This window comes from Alligator mississippiensis, chromosome 2 (genome assembly GCF_030867095.1).
Source record: "Alligator mississippiensis isolate rAllMis1 chromosome 2, rAllMis1, whole genome shotgun sequence".
NCBI classification, from domain to species: Eukaryota; Metazoa; Chordata; order Crocodylia; family Alligatoridae; genus Alligator; species Alligator mississippiensis.
The window spans coordinates 285121464-285134060 of record NC_081825.1 but is presented as its reverse complement, the minus strand read 5'-3'; the positions used below and the strand labels follow the sequence as shown (position 1 = coordinate 285134060).

At 41.5% G+C, this 12597-nt stretch overlaps 1 protein-coding gene across 2 annotated transcripts in view; it reads right to left on the bottom strand.

The window, feature by feature from the left end:
• Positions 1-12597, bottom strand: part of TECPR2 (tectonin beta-propeller repeat containing 2) — a 72238-nt gene that overhangs the window by 28913 nt on the left and 30728 nt on the right. For both annotated transcript variants that reach the window (XM_059723244.1, XM_059723245.1), the window contains exons 11-15: positions 11711-11884; positions 8336-8516; positions 7045-7186; positions 5359-5599; positions 1731-1820 (exon numbers count right to left, since the gene is read on the bottom strand). In XM_059723244.1, coding sequence (XP_059579227.1) covers positions 1731-1820; positions 5359-5599; positions 7045-7186; positions 8336-8516; positions 11711-11884 — 828 coding nt within the window. The remainder of the gene's footprint in view (positions 1-1730; positions 1821-5358; positions 5600-7044; positions 7187-8335; positions 8517-11710; positions 11885-12597) is intronic.

Genomic DNA, 12597 nt, shown 5'->3' with positions numbered 1-12597 from the left:
CAAATTCCATTCCTGCTTTGTTCAATGTACACTACATATTTTTGCCAGCATGACTATGTTTGATCAGGAACACTAGGCAGCAAGATCTCTGACCAATATTCTATGAAGGCAAATGCCTGTAGATTCACATATTCTGGCATAAAGCCATTTGCTGGTATCACTCCATTACACTAGAAATACTGTGCTGATGCAACATGCTGGCACAGCTCTCTTAGCTTAGATTTTGCCCCAGTGTGAAAATTTCCCCATTACCATTATTTAATTTTTCTAAAAACCCTGGTAACATGAACTTTGCCTTAGGCTTTGCCTATACTGGAGTTTGGCCCAGATGCAAGCCACTGGTGCAAATGCCTTCTATAGACAATGCCAGCCTTGACACTCACCATGGCACCTCACCATGATTTCAAAAAGAGGTAAAATGCAAGTCACAGTTACCTTGTGTACCCAAGGCTGGTCACTAGTGGTTAGAAATGGAGCATATCACTACTGCAGACAAAGCCTTAAGCAGTTTGAAAATATTACAGTGTTTTCTTAACAAGCATCATCCCTCTGCCTAATAGTACCTTGGGCAGGTTACCTTAAAATGGATGAAGGCAGGGGAAGTTTACATCTAGAGAAAATAAAATAACCTACCATTCCCCGCTCCCCTCCAAAAGACTTTTAATTTCCAACAAGGATGGGGGAGAAGAAGGAGGGCTTGATGAAGTAGGAGGTATGAGTTCTATTCCCAAGTCTAACATAGATGCCCTGAAATGCTGCCCCTGTCTCTATTTCCCCTTCTGCAAAACAGGGATAAAATATTCCCTTAATTTACAAAGCTTCTAGTCTTTTTCAAATGCCAGGCTTAAAAACAAACTGAATTTTTTTTTTTTAAATGTCATCCAACTTTTTTTTAAATGTCATTCTGCAATGATAAAAAATAATCTCCTTCCAGAGAGCTTTATTTACTCCAACAACTTGACAGGCCAGGCTGCCCTCTCCCTTCCCTTCCATCCTAAAAGCACTTTTTTCAATTAACGAGACACTGTAGAACCTAACTGTCCCTCACTTTCAGCAGTAAGAGGAATATATTAGAATCTTAATATTGAATTTGGCATCAGAAAACATAACTGATACAAGAACAGGTCTACTTAACTACAAAGGACTGATAAACAAATATGTAGATGACAATCCCCCTCATCTTTATCCATTCAGGCACCTCAGTCCATTTTGGAAAACCATCTGGCACTACAAAGTATTCTAGCCTACTGTGGCACCACAGGAAATAAAGAAAAAGTGATTAATACAGGATCTCTTAGACCCTCAGCTTGAGTTTTGCTAATAAAACCCCATCTTTGCAGACAGCCTCTCACTCCTTAGGCACTGAAGACTACTATGTTACTTTGCTTTTTCCCTCTCAACATGACCTGCTTGGTACCACTCCAACTGATGGACATACAGTCCCCACAAAAGGTTATTAAATGGACCAGACAGTAAGGCTGCTTAAAAAGCAATACATACATTTTTCTCTCAAGGCCATTCTATTGCAGGCCTATCATGGCTTAACTTCAGTGATTTGCAAAGGAGTTTCCAGCTGCTCCAAATATCTGGGATTCCCACATACCAAAATGGGCAGAAACAATCTGGAATAATTTATCTTCATGCAATCTGTTAGATTCATCTGAGATATTCATCCCACCGCATGAAGTCCATTTGCTTAAAATATAAACCCATACTGCAGATTGACTAACCTTCTTTAGTTGGAGCTGTGGAAGACAATACAAAAACCCACTTTGTGGCAGAAGCAGTACCACGAGGCACGATATTATTCCAATAAGTGCCTGAAAAAGAAAGCAGAGTAGCATCAGTATTGCACATGCTTGAACAACTTCAGTTTTGACCAAAATAAAAACAACGCACAAAATAAAAAACTTTCAATGAAACATACTTCCAAAAGTTTGAGGATTTGCAGTTATATGCCAGTATCAAATGTTGGCCACAGCAAGATTGGCTATTGACTAGAATAAAGTCAAATATACTAAAAACAAATGACTTATATCAGAATCCAGTAGTTTTGGTAGATCTCATTTCCTACCAGATTGCACTCATATGTTTGAGAGACCATTTCCCTTTCTAACTAATATATTTTAATAGATTTAAATGAATTTACGGTCACTATGTTTATGGTATGTAACATAAAAACAACTCACACATCAATATATGGAAGATGTCATGCTAAGTCAGGGACTTTTAGTTTTATGTTCGAATGTCTGGCAACTCTTAACATTTGTGAATTCTCATACTAAATGTACAGCCTATAAAAACTATAATTAAGGATTCAGATCATACCTGTTGCTTGTCAGTTGTTTTTCTCAGTTTCAGTTGAGGAATCTCTTTGTTACTGGCCTATTTGAAATTATTAAAAATAGGTCATCTTCTGCTCTGAGCCCTAACAACTTTGACTGAATACTAATTACTGAAGACTCATTCCTGGCATTCATGTAGCCTTTGAGAGTGAGGCTCTTTCATCAAATGGAAATTTCACACCACTTATAAAACTTTCTACCCTTCCTGGCACATTACTATCACAAAATTTATCTGATTAACCGTACTACTCACGTGTTAGTCTTCTGAAATACAAAATCCCCAAACATTTACACTTACACAGCAACTCCATCAGGTGATACTTGACTATTTATGAACAACAGCTTTTGTTGTAAAGATACTATTGGCTTTCCAGTCAGACAAAACAATGTTAGGATGTTTTTGCTTTTAGTTGCTAGTGTAAAGCACTAGTAACCCAAAGTCAGAACTAACTGCACAACCTTAAAAGACTACTCGATTAGACAATAAACTTTCCACCAGCAGCTAACACTTTATCAATATGCAAATCTCTTATTTTTTAATATATATTAAGAGTTTCTATCTAATTCAGTATTTGAATCACAGTCATCGGGTCTACTATTAAAATGTAATCTAATCACATGTTCACTGAAAAGAAACCAAAGCCTTTCTGACATATGTCTGATGTAAATACCAGATTCTATATAATCCTTTTGTGTCATCTAGTAAGAGAGATTCCTAAAGGAAAGTCCAAGCTTGCATTTTTTGGCTATTAATATGTTTTTTGCTATAGAGGACTCCAAGGTAAACTTTTTTTGAGAGTAAGATGACAGCTTCTGCAACCACATTTAAAAAATGTTTAAAAAAAAATTCCATCAAAACATAAGAAACAGTCATTCTCTCTCTCTCTCTCTCTGAGCAGCCTCTACCAAGTCTAGTGGAAATAAAGCTGTCAACCAATTAAAAAATGTAATCGTGATTAGTTGCATAATTAAAAAAATTAGTCGTAATTAATCACAATTTTAATCACACACCTAAAAACTTTAAATTATGTGCAGAAAAACTCAAAATGATACAAAATTATGTAGGTATTTTGTATGGTTGGAGACTGGGTGTGGGGGGGGTGGTGGGAGGGAATTTGGGAAGTTGTGGAGGACTGTGGGTGTGTGTGTGGGGTTTGGAACCCAGGGAGAGGGAACCCCCACGTGCCCTGGCAGGATGCCGGGTACTGTTGAGTCAAGAGTGAAGGACAGCAGCAGGGCTGGGGGGGGGCTGTGGCTTGGGAGTGAGGGGCAGGGGTAGGGCACAGGCATATCACTGCCCCCCTACAATTATATTATCCCCCCATACAGGTATCCTCTTTTTCGAAACTGGAAATATGATAACTCTGCAGGAACGCAGCCTGGCGGCATGTAGAGCAGCACCCAGCAGGTAAGTCTGTGGAAGGGAAGGGGGAGGGGAAAGGCAGGGTGGGGGGCTGAGAGGGAAGGGGGGTGCAGATCGAGACCCCATGGTGAGGGAGGGAGTGGAGCAGATGCAGGGGTAAGTGGGACCCCAGGGCTGGGGCAAGTCATGGGACAGAGCTGCAGGTGGCTCATCCAGAGGCATGGCAAGGGAAGTGGGGGGGTGCAGCTCCCAGGGCAAAGGCAGCAGGATGCAGAGCCCCAGGCAGCAGCCTACCTCTGTCCCACATATAAATCTGGGGGGCACATGTACCCCATGCCTCCCCTGGGGGTGAGTGCAGCTGTGGGGAGCCACCCTCTCTCCCCCCACACACCTGGATGAGCCACCCACAGCTCTGTCCCATGACATGCCCTGACCCTGGGGTCCCATTTACCTCAGCTTCTGCCCCTCTCCCTCCCTCACTGTGGGTGCCTCAATCTGCCCCCAACCCCTCCCACTCCTTCCCTCTCCCCCTTCCCCTCCACATACTTACCTGTTGGGTGCTGCTCTACACACCGCTGGGCTACATTCCTGGTCACATGCATACTGTGGTTGTGCACCTGCACGTGGCATCCCAATATGGCACCAATATATTGGTGCACCTCTAGAGTGTGTGTGTGCATGCGCGCGCGCGCGTCCTCCTCTCCCCAGCTTCCTGCTGCAGCCACCCGGAGCCCATGCCCAGGCTGCCTTGTGGCTCCTCTACACTACCACTGCTGCCCTGCTGGGCGGCCTGAAGACAGCAGTAGAGAGGAGCCCAGGTGTGGGTTCCAAAACCATGCGCATGATTAATGCATTAAAAAAATTGCTCATGTTAATGGCGATTAATTGACAGCCCTAAGTGGAATCATTTACAAAATTACTGTTTAGGCATTGTTCTTGTTCTGGGTCCTTCAAAAGCAGGGAAAGTCCTTAGAACAGTACATTTTACAAAACAACTCAAGTTAACACCAAGACAACTGAAAAAGCATAGGGGCCACATGAAATAAGGACTGAGTAAATTGGAAGCACAAAGGTTAAAAGTTTTTGTTGGTAGACCAATTTGGTTATGAGCTATGCTAGACAGACATATTAAAAGCCAGTAAACATTACATCTTACCATGTATACCTTATGAGATAAATGCCAAGTAGTAGACAGTCTCTTCATTTTCGTAGACCCAATTTCTAAAGTGTATACTGCCTTGATTATTTGCATTAACTGCACCACCTAGGTAATCATGGGCCAGGATCCCATTGTGTTAGGCACTGCATACCATGGTTTGAAACTCCTAGCTTAAATAAGAAAGAGGAGGCTATGTTGAATGGAGGCATTATCCCCCACATTGCTGAAACACTAACAGGATCCTACTAAAATATGCAAAATTTGTTTTTCTACAACATTACTTTTACTCAGAACTAATGCTGAGGCAGCATCTCTCAGCACTCTTTGTATCCCCATTCTCTTCTATAAAATAGAGGCACTTATACCTTGGTTCTTAAATCAGCAGCTGCCAGGCCTTACTTTGGGTATATTTTGTGGGGAAAAGAAATTGCAGTCAGATTTAAAAAAAACAACAAAAAAACCAACTCAACAAGGTGTAAAAATGCACCCACCTACGAGACTGCCCTTTGCAACGTGGAACTCATTTTTGCCTGAAGAAATCCAAACACCACTGCTGCTGACTCCAAGGAGGCTGGGCTGACATTGCAGCTGTTGTGACCAAAAAGCCATTCGAAGTTTGTCTGCCACTTTCTCTACCGGCACCTGCGCTGCTGTTGCCACTGTTTGCGTTGCCTGGATTATTGTCTGGAACAAGCTGCACTGGTCAAACACTACATAATCTGTAATGCTCACCTAGAAGAAAAATGTTACAATCACTTACAGTGGAAATGAGCTGCAATCTTCCATGAAAAGATCCCCCTCTCCCACTCTTTCTGAATAGAAGTCTCAAGAACAACAGCTGACATTTCTCCGAGCATATGAGGGAAAATGACTCCAGTTTTAGTTCTCCTGGGTTTTGATGATTTAATATTTAAAAAGCTTTGCTTATGAAACAAGAGTCAAACATGGAAAAATTAACTGCTTCCTATATAAAAGTATCTCCAGGAATTTCTTTGCATTTTTATGCTCTGAGACTGTTGCACTGGAAACTCCTCTATTCTGGGAAACAGTCAGAGAAGATTAAACTATTCTGGGAAACGGTCAGAGAAGATTTAAAAAAAAAAGCATCTCTCCTCTCCCCTGTAGCTGTCTTCGAGTCTGATGATGAGAGGGCGGACCCTAGTTAGTTCTCCCAAAACATGGAGGCCCACGTGACTCAGGTAGCAAGGTCTGTTTTGGCACTGAGCAGCTTGTGCTTGGGCAAGTACCTTTTGAATCCTCTTTTCTGGACCTTTGGCGAAGGGCTATTTGTTCAACCTTTGATGGACAGAACTAAAATGCTACTGGGGCATCTTAAAAAAAAGAGGCAGCAGTGATTCATGTTGTAATAAGAACAGCAAAAGGGAAACACTGTATTCACAAGATTAAGGCTCATCTCAGAGACATGCTAAATTACTCAGCTCTTACACAAGTTTGTATGTGCCTACAGTGTAAAGCAGGAGAAGCTGAACTTCCTGGTCTTTTAACTGCAAATCAAAATCTTGGCATGGCCAAAAGTGGCCAGACACAAAGCTTTCAAGATGCACGTGTCCAGAGTCAATAACCTGCATGCAATGCAGCAGCTCAAATAATCTGTTGCTAAATGGTTGTCTTCAGAAGCTGTTTTTAAACTGGGAGCCACATGCTTCCAAGCTGCTGTTTGACCATCTATAGTACCAGGTATCAAACCACTCAGAAAGGGTCCACCAAAGAAGATGGGGGGGAAGGAGGTACAGTGGGGAAAGAGAGATCAAAGGAAATAAGTCTGTGAACAAAACAGTCAGGGATTAGATCCTGTGCTTAGTCACTGGTGAGAGTCAGAAAAGTGCCTCCTGCGGCTGAAGGAAATAGCCCCATGCGGTTCACAGGAACTTAGATTAGGTGGAAGGAAGTGGCCCTGTTTTACAATTGTTTGTTTAAATTTACAGAAGAGAACTGCCCTGCGACCAATCCATTTCACTCTGAATAAGACTGGATTGTGTTTTAATCCTTTTGGGACCAGACTTAAATAAAAAGTGTCTTCACAGCTGGAGTCCAGATGAATTAAAACTGCATGTAAAAAGCCAAGCAATTATTTCTTGGTGTTTTCTAGTACAAACCCAATAGAAAAATATACCCCAGGAAAGATGGAATTTACTGAAAGCTGAAGTAGCGCCTACTTGCCACCAGTGATCATCATCTCCTTGTGGTTTCTTTGAAACCACACCAGTTCTGAACCACAGATTTCCATGGATGTCCAAAGCCCATAATGTCTGCTGATCTCCAAGAGTTATACACATTGGCTCCAAAGCTTGCATCTCACTGCAAATGCAAAAAGAGAAGCATATATATAAAAACACACAGAGTAAAATCTGCCTGAAAAAATAGGACTCTAGAAAGGAGTCCTACAATAACCAGAGCACTTTAGAGTATCTCCATATGACACTACCAGTTTACAAATAAAATGCAGCCCTTTGAACAAGTTTATTTATCCAGTAACCTAAAGTTTGTAAAATTAAAAATCATTCGTAATGGAAAAAACTGCAACTATTTATTGCATCAAAACACTTGTTAAAATTCAATATCATAAGTTTATTCTTTCTTGCTGTTCTAGTCAGGATGGGTAGAATACAGACACGATAATCTGGAAATGGATATGACTACAGAATTAGGACAGAAACTGACCTTGATGATAAAAGCTTCCTGTAGAAGCCAACCATTCTTCCAATGTCAAAGAAAACAAATTGCTGTAAGGATCATTTTGCAATAAAAAAGTTAAACTGGCAATTCCACCCTGAAACTTTTCATAAACCAAATACAATGGACAAGTTCCAGGCTAATGTTACAATATTTAGTGAACGGAAATGAAATAGTATTGATGTATGCAATAGCAGACATCTTCCCCTACATTTAACAAGCTAACAATCAGGATGCAACAATTTTCAAGATATTATTAAAAGCAGCAAGCAACAATCAGATAATAAAACTAAAAGCCAGAATTATGGACAGACCAGAAAACTGTAACAGGCTACTCAGACCAATGATAAATTTGTGACTGGTAGGTCAAGTACTATCTGGCTATTTCTACTCCAGTCAGCAACTGACTAAGAAAAATCAACGTGTATGAGTTTTTAGAAATTAGATTATTAAATATCTGAAGAGCAAAAAACGGAAGGAAGGGGGCCTGGGGAGTGGGGAAATAGCTATGGTAGCCTGAATGAATGGAACAAATTGTATTTAATACAAACAACACAGTACTTTTTCTACCCATTAATTGTGATAAAAGTATAATGAAATAAAATGCACTGAAGAAAAAACTGGTAACCCAAAGATTATACTTTAGATGCAAAATGCTCTAAAATAAGAGATGAAAAGTTCAATTAATATACAATGAAATATCTAGCAATTCCAACATAAAAGTTGCAATTTCTGTTATTCCGATTAAACACTGACCAACTACCATTTCATTACCTGATGATATCACATTTCCACTGTTCGCCTTCAGGACAGAAGCTACTCACTCCCTCTCTATAAAGAAGCGCCCGCTGTTCAGTTAATGCCCACACTACATTGTTTCTTGAGGTAATCTGAGATAGGGGATAGGGGCAATCCACCTTTACCGCTCTAGCACAAGGACGATCCACGCTCAGGCCTACAAATGCAACAAAAAGAAGAACGGGTGTTTGTAACTGGACTATGAGGTATAATCAGAAAAAGTTAGAGCAGAAAGAGGGAAAAAGTCTAAGAAACGTATGAGCATTTTTTTAATTCTCAATGTACTGCTTTCTCTATGAGCTATACTTTTACTTTACAGAGTTCAACTTATATTTAAACTTCTTGGAGAATCCAGAGCTTTCCTCCCTTGATTTCTGTTCCTTCCTTGCCTCTAGTGGCACCATCTGGTATCTCAGTTTAGAAAGATATATGCCACCCATACCAGATGTGACTATAAATTAAGAAGGAAGAAAAAATACTTGCAATATGTAAGACTTTAGGAAATTATGGTATGCATTTAGGCACACACCCATTTCTTCAGATTATATACTTTCTTCTACACAATTGTACCCAAAATGGGATCTGCAGGCACTCAAGTGAATTGTTCAAGAAATAAATAACTTTTTACTGCAAGTTTCTAAAATGAAAAGGAGCAGAACAGGACTAGGATGGTCTGGGGATACTGAACAGAAGCTGTAGCAGTCAACTTCTAAGTTTGGGGAACATATTGTGAGTGCAGAAGCTAGATGGGGTGCTGGAGGTACTGAAGAAATATTTCTTAACCCATGCATGGAAAACACATACACTGAAGATTTAATTTTGGTTTCTAAATTAGTATATCAATTCCAAAGATGACAGAATGTAAGATATTACAATCAAATTAACCTCTGGCAGGAGAGGAAAAGTTTGATCCAGAATCTCATACAGTTCTTAGCCTGCAGAATCAAATTCCGTTTTTATCATTGTTATCATCACTGCTGAGTAACAACTCATGACCTTGGACAAGTTACTTGATTTCTTAGCAACTAATCAACTTTATTAAAAATTGAATCTAAAAGCAGGACACCCATAAAAATATGCTATGCATCTGAGTTCAAGTTAAACCATTATAAAATAAATATATTGTAATTTAAATATATATATACACAACAATTAATACTGTTGTTATTATATCTAAATGAAGAAATAATCACACAAAGAATATGACCTATCAGAAGTGCAGAACAAGCAGATCTTTGATAGCCATTCTGAAATCTTGCCCTCCCTTGGCTACTGAAATTCCATCCTCATGCTGTTTATTTCTCCCTCTCATCATTCATTTAGCATTTCCTTAAAAGGATCCTCTTCACCCCCTGAACTTTCTGCAAGAGTTCCACAAGGTCCTTACTTGTCTTCTCTTCTATCCACACCTCATCTCTGGATAATCTCACTGGCATACACAAATGTAGTTACCATGACTAGACAGATGGCCCACAGATCTACTTCTCTACTCCAAAACGATTTCCTTGTGTCCAAACTAAAATTTTAGCCTGTCTCCAGTATCTTTTCCTGAACAGATCATCTTTATTTGTAGCCCAACTGGGCTAATAAATCCTAATCCCACCTGCTATCTCCTCTCTGTTATGTGGATGCCATCACCAGCACCTTCCTCCCAGGCACTCAGTCCCAGAACCCGAGTATCATCATAGACTCTATACTCTTTCTACTTACTCGCATACAAATTTTGTCTGAACCTGTCAGATTATTTCTGTGTCGTATCTAAGAGTCAGTATTTCCTATCCAGCCATACATGCAAAAGTGTCATCCTGCTTCATCTTCTAGCTCAGTTAATGTACCATATTTACCTGAATCCAAGATGATTTCGAATTCAAAACAACCTCCCCCCAATAATTAGATTCTATACATGGAACATTGATAAATTGGACAGGCATCTGGCTGGGATCATCTCACCCCAGCACTCTTTCCTGCCTAGGCAGGGGGTCAGACTCAATGATTTGTTGAGGTCCCTTCTGACCCTAGCATCTATGAATCTAAGAAATTTGTTAGATTCTGTATGTGGAAAATTATAATTATTAGTGGGTCATCTTAAATTCACCTCTCCCACTGCTACAACAGGGAAAACAGTGGCAGGAAGGACAGGCACCCTGACCCCTGCCATTTGCTCCACTACCATTTGTAACCCCTGCCACTTGGCCCCCTCCACAGTGCCTGTAACCCCTACCACCTCCCCACTGGGCCTGCCCCCTCCATGCCTGTGCCCCTGTTCCCACCACTTACTGTCAGTTGTGGTTCCAGCTCCATTCCAGCCTGGGGCATGAAGCACAGGGTAGCTCTGACCACAGCCCAGCCACACACCAGTGGTTGCAGCAGCAGCAGCACCCCAGTCCTGGGACATCAGGTGGTAAGCTGGCAAGGGGAGGGGAAGGAGGGAGCAGGCAGCCACTGCATCTCCAACTCCAGCCTGACCTAGGCTGAGGGCCTGAAGCAGAGTCACAGCAGCCACCTGCCACCCAACCTTGTACCTGAATTCAAGAGGAAGGCTCCCCACCACCACGTTGAATGGGGAGAAAACCCTGCTCTGGATTCAAGTAAATATGGTAAAAACCTTTCTTCTGACATTACTGAATGCAAACTAGCTCACACACTTCCATTCAGAATGCTGGTGCAAAGATTCTTCAACTGGTTTACTCTGGCCATAACACTCCTCTTCAGGGCATTTTTCCACCTTCCTTATCATAAATACAAACCTCACCTCACCCCACCCCACCTATTGTCTTGCATCCATTGCCAAAAGGTTGATTCTTACCTCAGCAGACCCACTTGTTAATTTTTCCAACAACCTTCATGCTTTCTCCCATGAGTCCCCTCACACTTGGGAAGAACTCCCTACAAACATTCATAAAGCTATCTTATTATCTTCTTTCAAACCCCTCCTTAACACTCTTTGTCCAGAGGCCTACAAAAAAAGATTTGACAATGGTCAGGCCGTTGGTGTGCTCAAACAGCGGCCTAACAGGTTACCCATCATGGCACTGTTTCCTAGTCTGTCAGTCTTGCTTTATTGTTAAGTTTCTCACAATTTGAGGCAGGGCCAATCTTTTTGGTCCCTCTGTGAAGCACAACGGAGTCCTGGTCTAGAGTTCCAGTAACATGAACAATGTTTTTGCAGCTTCTGCTGCAACATCCCACAACTGATTCCAAGTCTCAAGCTAAAGGAGCTCTCTGCCTGCACAAAAAAAAGTTTTAATCTGAATTCATATAATGGTTTAATCAACTCAGGATCACTTAATAGGACTACATTTTTCTGATTCTCACATACAAAAAGGGAAGGGCAACAGTTAATTTCAGTACCTGTTTGCAGATACAGGTCTCCATTAGTTCTGATAATCCAGGCAGTGTCATCACTTAAAGCTACAAAGACAGCCTGAGGTAAAGCTTCATACCAATGGCGCTTTCCTTTTATGGTTACTTTTCCACAAGCGAAGGCCTTATTAGTTTTCTGTTCAATCTTCCAGAGGAGAGCTCCTGTAGAAGTCATAAAACAAACACAACAGTGGGCAACAAAAGTACTAAACACTGATTGTGCAAGGAACAAAACAGGTGTCAGACATAAATAAGCCGGCAGTGTTAACAAAGGCTGCAAACAGACATTGCCTTTGTGGCATCGCAATAATTTTTTAGGGCGGCACAAAGCAAAAGCACAGCTATCCATACCTTTTATCATGTCACAAATACCTAAATTTGTAGCCGTGACAAGACGTAGTATAAATGTGTTTGTTTTAGGGTGGGAGAGTATGGGCAGCCCAAAGCTCCCAGGACTTCAACGTCTCAATTCCTCGTGCCCTGAGATTCCCCTACAGCAGAGCCCTGGGAGAACCTGCCTTGGTTTTTCTGTTTGCAGAGGTGCTCTCGACACCAGAATCAGCAGGCACACTTTTATAAGAGAGGAGCCCTGGATTTCCCTGCTTGCAAAGGCACACCTGGAGATTCCAGTGTGGGACTCACCTCTGCAAACAGGGAAAACCCCAGGTTTCCCAGCCTACAGAGGTACACCTAGGGAATCCCCAGGCATGCCTCTGCAAGCAGAGAAATTGCAGGGTTTCCCCCTTTGCAAAGGTGCACCCAGAGTGTTGTCCCACAGGATCATGCCCCTGAAACCTCAAGCATGGCAGGGACCCACCACTGCAGAACAACAGGCGATGTCAGTCTGTAATCGAAAGTGCAAGATTTTGCAAATC